At 40.5% G+C, this 15,436-nt stretch overlaps 1 protein-coding gene across 1 annotated transcript in view; it reads left to right on the top strand.

Moving 5' to 3' along the window:
- The window catches only part of KCNJ6 (potassium voltage-gated channel subfamily J member 6), a 235,029-nt gene extending 228,533 nt beyond the window's left edge, over positions 1–6,496 (top strand). The window contains exon 3 of the mRNA XM_006030393.2: positions 6,171–6,496. Coding sequence (XP_006030455.1) covers positions 6,171–6,496 — 326 coding nt within the window. The remainder of the gene's footprint in view (positions 1–6,170) is intronic.
- Positions 6,497–15,436: the final 8,940 nt, after the last annotated feature.

The raw sequence follows: 15,436 nt of genomic DNA, 5'->3' as shown, positions 1-15,436 counted from the left end.
CACCAGAGCTGGACTGCTACCCAGCACGTCCACAGGTGGCTGATAGTGGAATGACCTTCAGGGAAGGTTAGCTGCAAAAGGAGCATGGGTAATTCCGATGAATAAGCAGATATGGACCAAGCAGCAGCAGCAGCACCAGGATATGATGGGGACAGCAGATGGCAATGCTTTCCTTCCTGAAAAACCACATATATTCTTTGATGATGCTATGACATGGCAAGTACAGTTTGCCATTATGATAAGTCTGTCCAGCTGCCAGCCATAGGTCTGCAATTCCTCAACAGTGGAGCAGGAGGAAAAGTTGTTAGAATTTCAATAGATGCAAAGGCAGATGAAGGCTGCAGTGGAACGAGATCTTTAAATGTCTTGGCCTCTGCCATTGGATCAAGGTCCCATTCTGTCAAGAACTGGGTGGATGCTGATGTGCAGCAGTTTCTCCACAATAAATCATGCACAGTCATCTTCCACGAAAACAGTTTCTTCAGCACATTTTTCAAGCCCTTTGGTGACCAGATAGTGACAACAGGAGCTGGATTATGATCATCTGGAATCTCCTAGTCATGAACTGGCATGAAGGTGGCAGTTACAAAAAGGTCAGTGGCAATGCATAGGGGGCACACGGGGGTGCATGTCACTGACTGGCTGCTGGGGGGGGGGCACATGCCCTCCCCTTCCCCCCCACCCCCCGACTCAGGTGGCACCAGTCACCCATGAAAAATATCATTCTCTACCAGGGAACATCAAGACTGGTTTGAGGAGAATGATTAGGAGATCCAAGAATTGATCAGCCACAAGTGTAAGGCCTTTTGTGCTTGGCAGAACAACATCAATTCCAAGCAAAAGAAACTGAATCACCAATAAGCCAAGGCAGAGGCACAAAGGAGGACCTGCAGTATGAAGAATATATTATGGCAAGATGAGGTGAAGGAGAGTCAACAACTCACTGACATCCACCATATGTGCAGTTTTTTCAGTGCCACCAAAACCATCTACGATCTGAGCACTCAGAGACCAAATCCTTTGAGACTTGAGGATGGAGGAGACCTGATCAAGGAAAGGGGAGCCATCAGCACTCATTGGAAGGAGCATTTTGAAGACCTTCTTAATTGAGACTGTTGTTAATGAGAGTGCTCTCAACTCCAATCTCATAACATCCAGTTAGAGATGATCTCTGAATCCCTCCAACCCTTGATGAGGTGAGGAAAGCCATCAAGCAAGTGAAGAATGACAAGGCATCTGAAGCTGATGGAATCCTCACTGAAATCATCAAGCAGTTGGGGAGAGGAGCTCACATCACAGCTCCATGCCCTCATCTTAAGGATCTGGAAAGATGAAGAAATCCCAGATGACCTTCAAGAAGAGAGACAGGTCCAACTGTGGAACTTACAGAGGGATCACCTTGCTGTCCACCACAGGAAGGATCATTGTAAGAACCCTCCTGAACCGTCTCCTTCCACTTTCTGAAGAACTCCTCCCAGAATCTCAGCGTGGGTTTAGGGCATCAAAAGGCACAACTGATATGATCCTCTCTGCTTGCCAGCTGCAAGAAAAATGCCAGGAACAACATAAACCTCTCTACATGGCCTTCTTTGATCTCAGGAAAGCCTTCAACTGTCAACTGAAAAGCACTATGGAGGATCCTTCTAAAGTATGGATGCCCACTGAAATTCATCACCATTCTTTACCTGCTCCATGATGGTATGTGAACAGTGTTTCTCAGTAACAGATCTATCACAGATCCCTTTTAGTTTAACACGGGAGTTAAGCAAGGCTGTATCATTGATCCAATCCTCTTCTCAATATTTCTTATTGCTATGCTACATCTGACCACCAACATGCTTCTGATCACAGTGGAACTAAACTACCAAATAATGGTAAATTGTTTAATCTCAGTCAACTTTGAACCAAAACCAGGACCACCCCGACCTCAGCCATTGAGCTCCAGTATGCTGTTGATGCTGTAGTGTGTGCTCACTCAGAAGCAGACCTTCAGGCAATCACTGATGTCTTTACCAAAGCACACAAGAAAAAGGGACTGATGTTTAACGTTCAGAAGACTAAGGTTATCTATCAACAAGCTCCTTATGAGCAGTCCCCAGCTCCAGTAATTCAGTTTCACGGTGAAACTTTGAAGAATATTGTGTATTTCCCATACCTCAGAAGCCATCTGTTGCAGAACGCTGACATCGACGAAGAAATCCAACATGACATTAAAAGTGTAAGCACAGCCTTCAGATGCCTGAGGAAACAGGTGTTCAAAGACTGCTACATCAGATTTGAAACCAAGCTTATGGTTATCAAGCAGTCATGACTCTCACCTTACTGTATGCAGCTGAGATGGGAACAATGTACAGGAGACACTTCAAGTCACTTGGAAAGAACCATCAATGCTGCCTGCAGAAGATCTTTCAAATCCAGTGGGAAGAAAGATGCACCAATATTAGCATCTTCTTGTAAGTAAACACTATGAGCATCAAGGCAATGATCATCTGACATCACCTTTGCTGGGCCTGCCATGTCATCCAGATGTCCGACTCAGGCTCCCAAAGTAAGTTTTATTCTCCCAGCTCATTCAAGGCATACACTCAAGAGGTGGGCAGAAAAAGTGCTTCAAGGACATCCTCAAGGCCAACTTGAAAAAATGTAACATAAACATCAACTCATGGGAGATTATTTCCCATATCCACCCCAAATGAAGAAAGTCTTCTGCCAGGATCTCAGTACTTTGAAGCTGTATGATGCCAGTAGAAGATGGAAAAAAGCAGGAGCAGCAGAAACAGCATGTCACGGACTGAACCAAGAATCCAGAAGCCACCCCACTATTCACACGAAAACACGTTTTAGTTGCAACAGAGTCTGTTAATCCCATATTGGCTTCATCAGCCATCTTCAGATCCACAGATAAAGTAATCATGAAAGACAATCATCCTCAACTAGAGGGATTGCTGATATATAAAAGCAAAGCTCCTGACAGAACCACGATCCAAGATGATAATGCTCTAAAGGAAAATTAGTAGAGGCAGACTGTGTTTATTCACAAGAAATGATCCATTTGCATGTGTAGATGCAGTTTCATTTAGGAGTATTTATCCTTTTTTTGTGGATTCATTTTCACCCTATTTGAAAATTTATCCTGTCACCTCCCAAAGGTTGCATTCCAGAAGGACCACAAAAACACATCAGATACTCAAGAAACTGGGCCTTGATTATTGGAGTAGAAGTGGAAAGTAGCAGATGAACTTCAAAAGAAAATAAATGTCCAAGCTTTCCTGCTCATTGATCTCATCTCTAGCTTGCAGATCCGAACGCTGTATGGATGGCATATATATATTGCTCTTTTTTCCTTCTATTTCACTGAATAGGAAAGATGTGCATCACACTTCCTGAGTAACGGACAAATTGAAAAAAAATACAGATCTAACCACTTCTCATTTCAGAAAGCAAAAATCTCCTTGTAGAGTTCACAAAATTTAAAATAACTATTGATGGATGATTCACTAATTCAGATAAGTTGCTAAATGCTTTGGTACTCATACCAACCTAAAGAAAGTCTACTACATTTGATAAGACTGAAAAAATGCCCTAGAAACCTCTCTAGAACTGGTTAACTTATAAGATTTCCAGTATTCTCTCCCTTTCTGAATAGCAAATAGAAAAACCAAATCTGTTGTGGTATTTCAGCACCTCTCTGACAACAGGGAAGGGTAACAAAAGCACAGCGGTCATTATGAAAAAGCCTCTACTGGCAGTTACCCCCCTGAGATGCTGCAGTTACATGCACTTGAACAGGAGAGAAATGCTGCAAAAATTGCTCAGGTACCACAGTGTGGTAACTACTAGTAACAATATCAGCAAAAATGAAACTTGATCAAAAAAGAACACAGGTTAGTAAACATTTTTAGACCTTAAAAACTTACTTCGTTCTGGGGAGAAGGCTCAAGCAGAGGGGGTGAAGGAGAGAAGGAAGTATCATTTTTCTCTGAAATAATCTGTTTATCTGTGGAGAAAAAGAAGATAGCCAACCACAAACTTTTGTACCCTCTGAAACTCTCTGTGTACCTTCAGTGGTAGCAACATCTGTGGCATGACAATGTACATTTCCCAAGGACAGCTTTCTGTTATCTCCAAATCGCACATTCTTTTTACCTGCTTAAAATTCTCTCTTAAATAGTCACGCTTCTTGTTCTTGAGGCACATAGGCACTAGCACCTTCTTATGCCCACTCCTGACCCGAGGTACTCTGGCCTTTCTGTGCAATGCACTGCACTCACCTGCCTTGCTTTTGCTCTGATCTAGTGTAAATTTGGCAGTCTGTTCTTTCTCCCCATGTTCATTGAGCTACCTCTGTCTAGCCCAGTCAGTACCACATACATCTCCTCTCCAGGGCACCTGGCTCCTGAACAAGCTCAAGCTCTCCCCAGCCTATTCACCCACAGTGCTGGGAGCTTTCAAATACACTCTCCACACACATAATCCACACCCTCCCTCTGGATGCCCTCAGTGGTTTCCCAACTCCCCTACTAGCCACCCCATGCCTTGCAATACCTTCACCAAAAAATCATAAGTACACAGTACACATAACCAAAAATTAAACCAAACTTAGCTCGGTCTCCTGCATGCCCTCTCCCAAAGTACTCCCCAGGTTCACCTCTGTCCCCCTGTCTTGTCCCAGCTTCAGGGGCTCTTCTCAGTTACCACTATATTTATAGCACAGCTCCTTCACTCTGTATTAGAAACTCCTCTCTGGGTCAGACTGCCTCGCTCTACCCTGGAACTAGATTTACGTCTCCAAGGCCCACTCCTTCTACAATGTAAACAGTTTGTCTTAAAGTGACTGTGACAGGGCCGTCCCTAGGAGTACCGAATTGAGGTGACCACCTCAGGCCCACGCTTTGGGGGGCCCTGCGGATAGTGCCGTACAGGCTCCACTGCTGCCACCGGCTCCATGCTCCAGCCACTCGCTACCCCCAACCCTGCACAGGCTGATATGCCTTGGGCCCCACATACCCCTTTCTTCTTTCCCTGAATAATGGGGAAGAGGCATCTATTATAGTTCTCCAGTTATATGGTCTTGTTGTATATTATAATCTTGCCATATATTAACTTTCTGAACTTTGCTAGTAACATACTGTTATTCAGTAATTGTGAAAAGAATTTGTAAATAATTAAAGAGAAACTGTCACAGCCTCTCCTCATAATCCCTCTTTATTGGGGACATCTCTTTGCTGTCTTCAATTGTCTTCCCCTTATATTATTTTTTAGTCTGCAGGCTGTTCCTACCCCCTTTACTGACCACAGCAAGTATCCCCCTTTCCCTGAGTCCTTTATTACCTCACCCAGTTTGTCTTGTGGTAGACGCTGTGACTAGACATTTCTTCATCTAGAGACAATGTTGCACTGCATTTTGAACAAGGGTTAGACTGCTTTTCCTACACTTTCTTAACAAGATCTATCATTCTTTGAGGTCATTACCCCTTCAGCAATTCAAAGGAAGAGGCTCTAGTAGAAATATATTGTTAAGAGAAAAGAAGAAAGAAGTTTGTTTCAGTGCTTTGCAGCTAACAGCACAACTTTCATAACATACTTTTGACAGTTTTGCTAAAACTTCTGAGTAGTTCATTAGCCGGAAGTTTAAAATAATATACCTTTATAGAGGTCCCAAACTTTTAGGCAAGACAAAGTCAATCCTTGGGTCAAACCTCAGTCAAGAGTTTAACCAGAAACAGTTAGTTCTTTGATCACTCTAGGCAGCTTCTAAGCATGGCAACAGAGCTAGTGTTAGTTAGTTACACAAGTCATCCATTAGAGAACAAAATACAGAAAAAGATGACTAATCAACACTACAGATCATGTATATTATCAACAAGTTGTTTGTGACTCATTTCCAGACTCTAGAATTATTTACTGATGAAATTCAAGAATAACTGCAGCTATCATATAAATGTTAGGATTTTGCTGACAGACTTATCCTATGAAATATATAAGATAAGGAAAAATGTATATCTGACACATTATACATTGTTCTAATTGTCATCTTGAAACCTGTTATTTTTCTGGCATACCCCTACTAGCATACAATGCCACATGTACTTGCATGACTCTGTAACTATTAAACAAGAATCGTTCTGGGGCACTCTGTGGTACAAAATTTTTGCCTTTTCTTTTTCCAGGGATGACATGCCAGGCTCGAAGTTCTTATGTTACCAGTGAAATCCTCTGGGGTTATCGTTTTACACCTGTTCTCACACTGGAGGATGGATTTTATGAAGTTGACTACAACAGCTTTCATGAAACGTATGAGACCAATACACCAGTTTACAGTGCCAAAGAACTAGCAGAGATGGCCAGCCGAGCAGAACTGCCCCTGACTTGGTCTGTGTCCAGCCAACTAGACCAGCATGCAGAACTCGAAACTGAAGAGGAGGAAAAGAACCAAGACGACCAAACTGAAAGAAATGGTGATGTGGCAAACTTAGAGAATGAATCCAAAGTTTAAAACTACTGGAGGAATGGCACCATGCAATCCCTTTTTCTCCTCCCTCCCTCCCTTCCTCCCACCTCGTTTTCTTTTTTTCTTTTTTAATTACAGGAAAAGACATATTTAAAGATGTGAAATATCTACCTGCCTAATTTCAAATCCAGAGATACATAAACTAAGCAAAGACATGGGTTAAAGCTGCAATATCCCTTACTGATGATGGACTCTGATTATCACCCTTCCAACAATGGGAGATTGCCTTTAGACAAGTATGAGTTCATAATCACAGGTTTATTTTAAATGCCAACAAAAAGGGGAAAAATTTAACAACAGGGCTAATAAAAGGAAAGTGTTCATTAGTGCTCATTAATGCTGTAGGTCTTGGCTCCAGCTTTTATATATTTCAAGACAGTTTCATAAATTAGATGAGATGCCACCAGAAAATGGGCATTGCAGCTTTAAGACCAAGGGGAGCAGAAATATCTGCAATTCCACAAGATTCTGTATATATGCCTTATGTCATTACTTTCTTTTTAAATTTAGTAATAAATCCAGCATGTACAAAAGTACTGTAGTAAAGAACTTCTAAATAATGTAAATAGATGTGTAATTAATGTAGGTTTAGATACATAATTCTAGAAATGTTGGGACGCAAAAAAAACAAACAAACCCTCTAAATAGGCATTTCTGTTATAATATTTTTTAAATCGCCTATATCTTTGGCCCTTTTAATGCATGATATTTTCTTCAGTGTACCAGACTGGCAATGATTTAGGGTACCTCCCAATTCCTTAAAAGATCATGTTATTAACTCTAAAAGCCATAGTCTGGGGTAGGGCAGGGTCGAGAAATTGCAACAATATTACTGAAATACTGTGAAACTGTTTACAAAATGAACCTATTTTTTGTAATATTATAAGGTAAACCATTCCTGACTATTTTTGTCAGTTCAGCCTAAATTAGACTGTGGAAGAACCCTGGATAACACAAGAATCTCTACAATGTTCTTTGTATAAAAAGCACTTTTTCCATTGGGGTATCACCCTTCAAGTGCAATACCTGGGGACACTATTCTTTTTCCCCTAAATTATTGGATTAAAACTGTGTAGTTTGCTTTAAAAATAATATAAAAAGCCATCTGAAACTGAATGTTATACATAGATAGGAAGAGAATATTTTTAGCTACACAGTCTGAGAAGAACTACTTACATTTCATCTAGAGTTGCAGTCACCACTGACACATTTTTGCTCCTGAGGCTTCCCACAATATTTTATAACCCTGGATAACTGCCATCAGGGTTTCTCATATAAAGACAGAGACCTGCCATCTGTACTTAGACAAGTGATTCTATAACACTTCTTCACCGTGGGTCTGATCCATGGCTGGCATAAAACATTTTAAAGGACTTCCTTTGAGGTCCATGATACTATGTTAATTTGCATAGTTTTAGACCACTTGAGGATCTGACCCACCTTTGCAAATAATGATGCAAATAACATCATGTGAGATGATGTCCAAAATAAGGCACTACTGAATGTGACTAAGGACTGGTTAAATCCAGGCCCTCTGTACATAAAACACTACTAAATCAAAGAAGAGGCTCCCACTGATTTCAGTGTGTTTTGGCTTAGGCCTGTGTCCCCTGGTCACATGGAATGGTGTCATCCAACCCATGGGGCTATTCACAGGCCTTGACATTTGGCAGCAGGGCAGGGCAGTGGCAAAGTTAATTGCCACTCTACTACTACCAAATATCTGGACCCTGGGGAGCCCCACAGGCCAGATAACATATCCCTGAGTGCTAGATCGGGCTGCCATAAGGCCAAATCCAGTGCACAGGGTCAAGTTGGCACATGGGGTTGGGCCAGCACTCAGGATCAAGCCTGCAGCTGGGGTCAGGCCAGCCTGCAGGGTCAGGCTGGTGCACGGCCAGGTCTAGCATGCAGGATCAGGCCAGCATGCTGGATAACACCCCCAAAACAGCCCCATGGACCAACCCTGTACTGGATCTGGCCCACACACTGAACCTATGCCACTTGTCTGACCCATGGGGCCAGTAGCTTAGAAGCACTAGCTTAGGCTCATCAAAAGAGCAACATTTCCCTCAGTCAACAGAAAAAAAAACAACTGCAGCCTTAACGTGTTGGGTTTTTTTTTTTTATACCTGCCTAGTCTGGAAAGGAAGAATACACTGAAAAGAACTTAAAGTATTTTTGTAGAGAAAAATTTAAGTTAAAATAGACAAAAAATAAAATCTCAGGAGAAATCTAGTGGGCAGGTAGAAATTTTGCACTGTGATACAGCCTTCACATTAATTTCACATCTATACTATATATATATATATATTTTTTTTTGCTGTAACAATTGCCTGTCATTAATTTTCACTGAGTGGTTAAAGAGTCTTTTTGAAGCTCCTACAGCTGTGCTCAATACCAAGGTAAGGCTTTGCATGCCAGGGCCACACAGATCAGTCTCACAAAGAGCTCCATGCGTGTTTTGTTTCTGGAAATTGCCCCTACCAGGTTTTCACACAGAAGCAGCTGGTATAGCTTCCACACTGTAGGCAGTTGTTTGGGAGATGTACTTTTGTCCCCTCCGCCAGAACGACTGATTTTTTTAAACAAGTAAATCTAGGTCGTTGCCTATTTTTGTTTATTTTGGTGAAAAAAAGTGGTTTTGCTACAGGCCCATTTAAAAAATAACAGTATGCTAGGTCTGCGTGAGAACTTCTGAGTACTTCTGTTTATATATCACACCCTGTCTGTAATGCAACTCTTGACAACCAAGAAAACCATGCGGTAGAGCAGATGGCAACAGCTGTTTCTTTAGAAGGTCTTTTAAAGGAAGGGTCACGCTACAGCTTCACTGAAGAACAGTAGCCTTATAACAAAGAACACTATACCAAGAGTATACTACATACATAATGAAGAACAGCCTGTGTGTCAGTCTGTAGTCCTATAACAGAGTGCACGAGCTGAAAGCAAAGAATTCCAGCTAGGATGAATCTGCTTCCGGCTCTTGTAATTGACTGGGCCATTCTATAACCCATCGCTGCAGTTTAACAACAGTTTGTCATGTTAATTAAAACAGCAGCTCATAGCCCTATTAAACTTTTTTGTGTCCTTTAGCACAAAAAATAGACTTTTCGCCATTGGGGCATGTGCATGTGTCAGCTATATTTTTGTGAATAGGGCACTGAAAGCTCCAGGTCTCTATTTCTGTGTCTCTCATTGTCTTGGGTATTCATGTAGTACGAACTGTACAAGTTTACAAAATCTCACTTTTGTAACATGCGCTTAAAATTAGAAGCCTCTGAGGCTTTCAATGGGGAAAGCTTCTCAGAAACTTTGTACTAGAATGTCCCTATCAAACGCCTCTATTTTTCTACAATGATTGATTAAGCAGTTTAACAATGTATTTTGTGTCAACAATTTCAATTGAACTGTTAAAAAGAAATAAGAATTGAATGCTATTAATTAACAATGGATTTTCAAAAGCTGAACTTACTGAGTGGCGTTTTCATTATTACAGTATCTAGATTTAACCTGACAATTCCGACTTGTGATCTTATAAAATAGTATCCTGGGAAATGTCAAGGCCTGTGGAATCAAAATTTAAGGCACACAAATAATGTGACATATTTATGTAAGTGGCTACATAATTAACCAAAATCTATCTGAAGTTCACATTTCTGTGTTTCACTAACATATTTTGGTGTCTTTTTCTCAGAACCTCTTGTGAAATTCATGAGCAAAATGAAGTCTAAAGGTAAATGTAATGATCCAGCAATTTACTGTAGTGTTAGATGCTGCCTTCATAGGGGGGCAGTACTACTAGAGCAGAGTTTCTTTGTATAGACTTCTTCTGGTGGCCTATTGTACAACTCATTTTTTTCTCTCTCTCCTTTTTTTAACTTTTTAGTAAGGGTTTCTAATTTGTGTTCATTCTTTTGCCAAATTTTCAAAGCCAGATCTTCCCACCAATCTAAACTGGATTCCCTCTAGAAACAATCATTAATGCTTTAAAAACTCAATTTTTTTCTGTAAGTTTTATTTTTAAAAATCTAATCTACAAGCTTTGTCAGGTGCAGTTTGAAAATGTAGCTTCTACTTATAATTGAAAAATAACAGTCTCTTTACGTATAACGTGACTTGGCAATCACACAGCAATGATTTTGGTTACCCTTGCTATTTTCCACCAGGAGATACTGAAGTTTTCATCTTAAATTACTGCAGAAGCAGAGCATCAGGTAGCATTAAACATATGCAGTCCTACACCAACTTGTTCTGAATACCCATGCTATTTTGAAGATGCTCAGGTGTAACAACCTTACTTTGCATAAAGCAGAAGCTGATTCTGAGTAAGAAGCAACTTGAAAACCTATTCCCTTTATTAGTATATTGTGTTCTCAATGTCTTGGGTTTTAGGCAGTTTTTAAAACTGTTTTACATTCTGATGGCACAATAGTATGCTGTCATACTATCATTAAGCAATCATTTTGATTCTATTTTTCATATCAGTGGATGCAACTAAAGAAAATACAAATGGACCCTGTCACCGTGTTGTTCTCTTTGCTTATACATATTGTACAGTGGGGCAATTCACAAGGATTTGGGTTTTGTGATCTAAACAATTCTTAAAGGCAGAACTGAAAGCTATTGAGCACTGTTCTTTCAGGAGGCATGAACTTTTTTTAAAGGACATTCCTCAGCTGCTTTGTATATTTGGTTCAGATTTATCCTTCCATCCCACTCCCACTTCCCTGACGGATTTCTAGAATCACCTGTGGTAGTGACCTTACCATAAACAAGTCTTATTTTATCATCTACTATTCTCACCTCCAGACCCATTATATAATGACATTCTAGATGAAACTCAGCACCATGTGGATATAATACTGATATCATATCAAAAGACAAACCACATTCTAAAAACATGCAAAATCTCTGGGTATTTCATCTCATAAGTGTGAAATGAGTTTTCTATTTTAAGCAAAGTGACTAACAAAAATCACGCTTATGGCCCCATTCTTTCTAATGTGAGAAAAACTCATATATGCGAGTGAAAACTTAGACTTTTAGTTTGTGTAAATTACTTTGGATTCTTCTATCCAAGAACAAGACTCTCAAGCTCTTCCTTTTCCCTGCCCTGTCACTGAAGAAGCCACTGCTTCCTACCACATACCTACAAGTGCCATGGGATCTGCTGGAGGCTAAGGGTATCTCCTTATTTATAGCTTCCCTTAAAATCTACATGAGCTAGGATTGCAAGCCACAGAAGAGAAGCATCTCTCAATGATTGTAGGCTTTACATGCAGTCATTTGTGCTGGCTTCTCTTTCATGTTTGCATGTGAGGAACTGATGACGATCTACTAGGCCCACAATTTCACTTACTCCACATCCTTCCCAGCCTGTGAAACCTGAATCCTTCTAGACTTTTGCAGGGTCAGGTAAAATGAGAGTGGCACAGAATGGAAGTAACCATTTCTACTGCCATAGCCTTTCCCTCTCCCTCCCGCTAGGGCTCTGCAAGAGCATGAGAAGTCCAGATGCCTCTGACACATTTTCTTTAAATTACATGCATCACAGGGACTGGGATTGTTATTTTCCAATCATCACCAAGCAAGAAAGGATTATAAACAGGGACCTACTTAATTCATGGCGAGACAAAGCCATTTGTGCAGCTTTGTCCTGGCACGAAGAGTCCATTTTGCAGGCATTTTGCAGTGACCCTGCCCCTCAATGCCGATTTGTGGAGAGGCCCGAGGGGCTGAGAAAGATCAAGGGAGCAGACACCATGTTGACTGCTGGCTGCCCTTCATCCATCCCTGCCCCTTAGTGCTGACTGGCTAAGAGGTCAGGTGTGGGGGGTCACCACCATCTTGTCTGCTGCCCCTTTCAGGTCACCCCACCAGCCAGAGCCTTCCTATCCTGGGTGGGCTATGAAGGAGGAAAGGTCTGCCCAGGAAGGGAAGACTTAATAAAAATGTATTAAGTTTTTCTTTTTGTGGGCAACCCCACAAAATCTGCAAAACCGCAATTTAGGTAGGTCCCTAATTATAAATATACTACACAATGTTTGTTGCTTTTGACATGGACTGAATGTAAAGTAGAAGAAAATGTTATACTTGATTAAAAGTTCTTTTAAGCAATCTCTTTACGAGTGTGGCTGGAATCAAACCAGTCCAAGTAAAAACATAGTCACAGTCTACTGTACTTAAGGTTAAATCTATATTTAACATTTTCAGAAGTGCTGAATATTTAAAGCTTCCCATTGACCCCTATCAAAAATAAGGCCACTTGTTTATGTGCTTTTCTGATGCCTTGGAATCTGGGTGCTTCTTTTTGCTCTTCCATATAATCTGGGAGATCGTGGTGCCGGGTCAGGCATCCAAATCCTTTAAATGCCATCAGCAATAAGGGCTCAGTTCAGCAGAGCATGTAAATGTGTGTGTTAGCCTCAAGAACAACTTTCAATCCTAATGACATCAAGGGGAGTATTTGTGTGTGTGTTATAGATCCCAGACACCCTTTCTTGTACAGCTGTTGAGGGCACCAAGGATCAAATGGAAATGAAAACCAACTTACCCTCTGTCTCCCAGAGCTGGTCTTTCCAACTCAGGGCTAAGGCACCAGAATGGGAGCCTGCACTGCTGATGGGTTGTGCTATAACTTTTCTGTGAATATACTGAAGACTTCACTTCACCAACACTAAATTCACAGGACGGGGAAATAAGGGAACAAGATACACTTTTTAATGAAGATCTAAAAGGATTTGTACAATATGCTAAAGATCCCTGTTAGAAATGTAAAAGGTCCAAAGGTAAATCATGGGTTGATATAGTCACGAGATAAAAACGTAAAAGGTGCAAAGGTAAATCATGGGTTGATATAGTCACAAAGGCTCAGATCCAACAGAGCACTTCAGCAAGAATAGACCCACTGCAGTCAGCGGGCTTAAAGGGAACAAAGTGCTTAAGTGCTTTCCTGGATGGGGACCATTGTAACAAAACTATGATACCAGAGCCTTTCTTGAGATGTGTATTTTAAAAGGCATGGCAAAGATAAACTCTTCCGTAAATTCCATAGAATTTGAAAGGGGGAAAAAGCTCATATTACAAATCATTGTGTATCTGCAATTACTGCCTTTCACTACCATCTAGATGGCCAGGACTGAAACACATTTTTATCCTGTGACTAGTAGTAGCTACAGTATTGATTCTATAAAAGCTTGTTTTCCCTTGAAATACATACATTACACAATAAATGCCAGAGAAACATCCCAAAGAGATCAACAATATGGACTTCTAGTAAATGTAAAAGGAGTCAAACTCTTACTTAGCCTTATTGCCCAGGCAAGGAAGAAACATCTACCCAAATCAAAATAAAAAATAAAATCTGTAACTTGAGAAGAACATGTGAGATGTTCTTGTAAAATTACGGACAGAAATAGGATTCTATTTTATGATATTAAATAAAAGATATGAATTTTCTAACCTTTTCTTTAAAAAAAAAAAAACTCACAGTACGCTCAATATTCTGATTGGGCAGAGAATAAACACCATGGTGTTCATGTGATCTTTAACCTTTTCAAAGGATTTTTAAATTATTTTTAATGAAACAATTTAACTTGATATTTCATTGATAATTAACAAGGATGCAGTGTTAGCATTTTTTTGGTCAAACATGCTTTGTTGACACTAAAATGTTTTGCAAAATGATGACTTGCTTATGAAAAAACAAAACAAAAAAATCTAATAAAAGTCAAAACATTTAAACTTGATAATTTATTAAGTAAAATATTTTAAATTCTTGGTGTGACCTTACCCTTTTGATTCAAAAACTTTAAGGCAAAATTTCAGTTTTATTCAAACAAATATTTTTTTCAAAATTGACAGTGAATCAAAAAATCTGCATATTCCCCCAGCTTTACTAGTAATGAACACTTTTACATCATCACTAAATCAGTGAGTACACATACTGTAAAAAAAAACTAGCAGGGCTAAAAACATCTACTAATGCTCTAGCATTAGAGTAACTCTAGTTAGAGCTAACATTTAGCACTGTGTCAAAAACCTTCAAATATTTTCACAAAATAAAATGGTCTCAAAATGCTTGTTCAGAGATAAACCCTGGGCATGGGGCCTAGAATATGGGGAAGTCCAAATGCCTGTCCTAGAACCAACTTTTTTAACCTAAAGCACTCTAAAACATGAAGAGCACAGACTTGAACCCAAGCTTCCTATATTCCAGGTCATTATCAAAATCATCAGACTATAAAGCATCAGTTAACCAGTTATTCTCTCTAAACACCAACAAAAAATAACTAAAACTTAAAAACAAACAAAAAAAACCTAACCAGAAACATACAAGGATTTTTACTAATGATCTATCAAAATCTTAATGCTGATAGTGACTAAATACCTTTATTGCAGGATGACTTCACCTACCTAGCATGAGATGATGGTTTCAGTAGAGTTGCAAGTAATTTGATAACTATCCTCACAACTAACATCCTTGTCAGCTAAGATTTAAATGAGAATGGAGAGAAAAGCACCTTATCTGAAAATTCCTCTGGGTCACATCTGAAAAATTGTTATGTAATAAAGGGCTTAGTCTGTCTGTCTGTCTGTCTGTCCGTAACACTCTTAGAGCACTCTGATTGGTTAGTGAATCAACCAATCAGAGTTCGGAGCACTGCCATGATGGTGGGGACAGAGCGGGGTGGGGGGGGCAAAGCCAGCAGTGCTGGCCTCACCCCCCTGCCCCCGCTGTGTCCCAGCCATCATGGTGGCACTCTGCCGCCTCCGAGGAGCAGAGTCAGAGGGGGGGTGATGCCAGTGGTGCTGGAGGTGGTGGCAGTATGGGGTGCTGGCAGAGGGGGACGGAGGGGCAAGCTTCCCCCACATCCTCTGCTCCTGAGAGGCGGCAGCAGCACAGGGTGGTGGCACTCTATC

Source organism: Alligator sinensis, unplaced genomic scaffold (genome assembly GCF_000455745.1).
Source record: "Alligator sinensis unplaced genomic scaffold, ASM45574v1 scaffold69_1, whole genome shotgun sequence".
Classification (NCBI taxonomy): Eukaryota; Metazoa; Chordata; order Crocodylia; family Alligatoridae; genus Alligator; species Alligator sinensis.
This window is presented reverse-complemented; position numbering and strand designations above follow the sequence as displayed.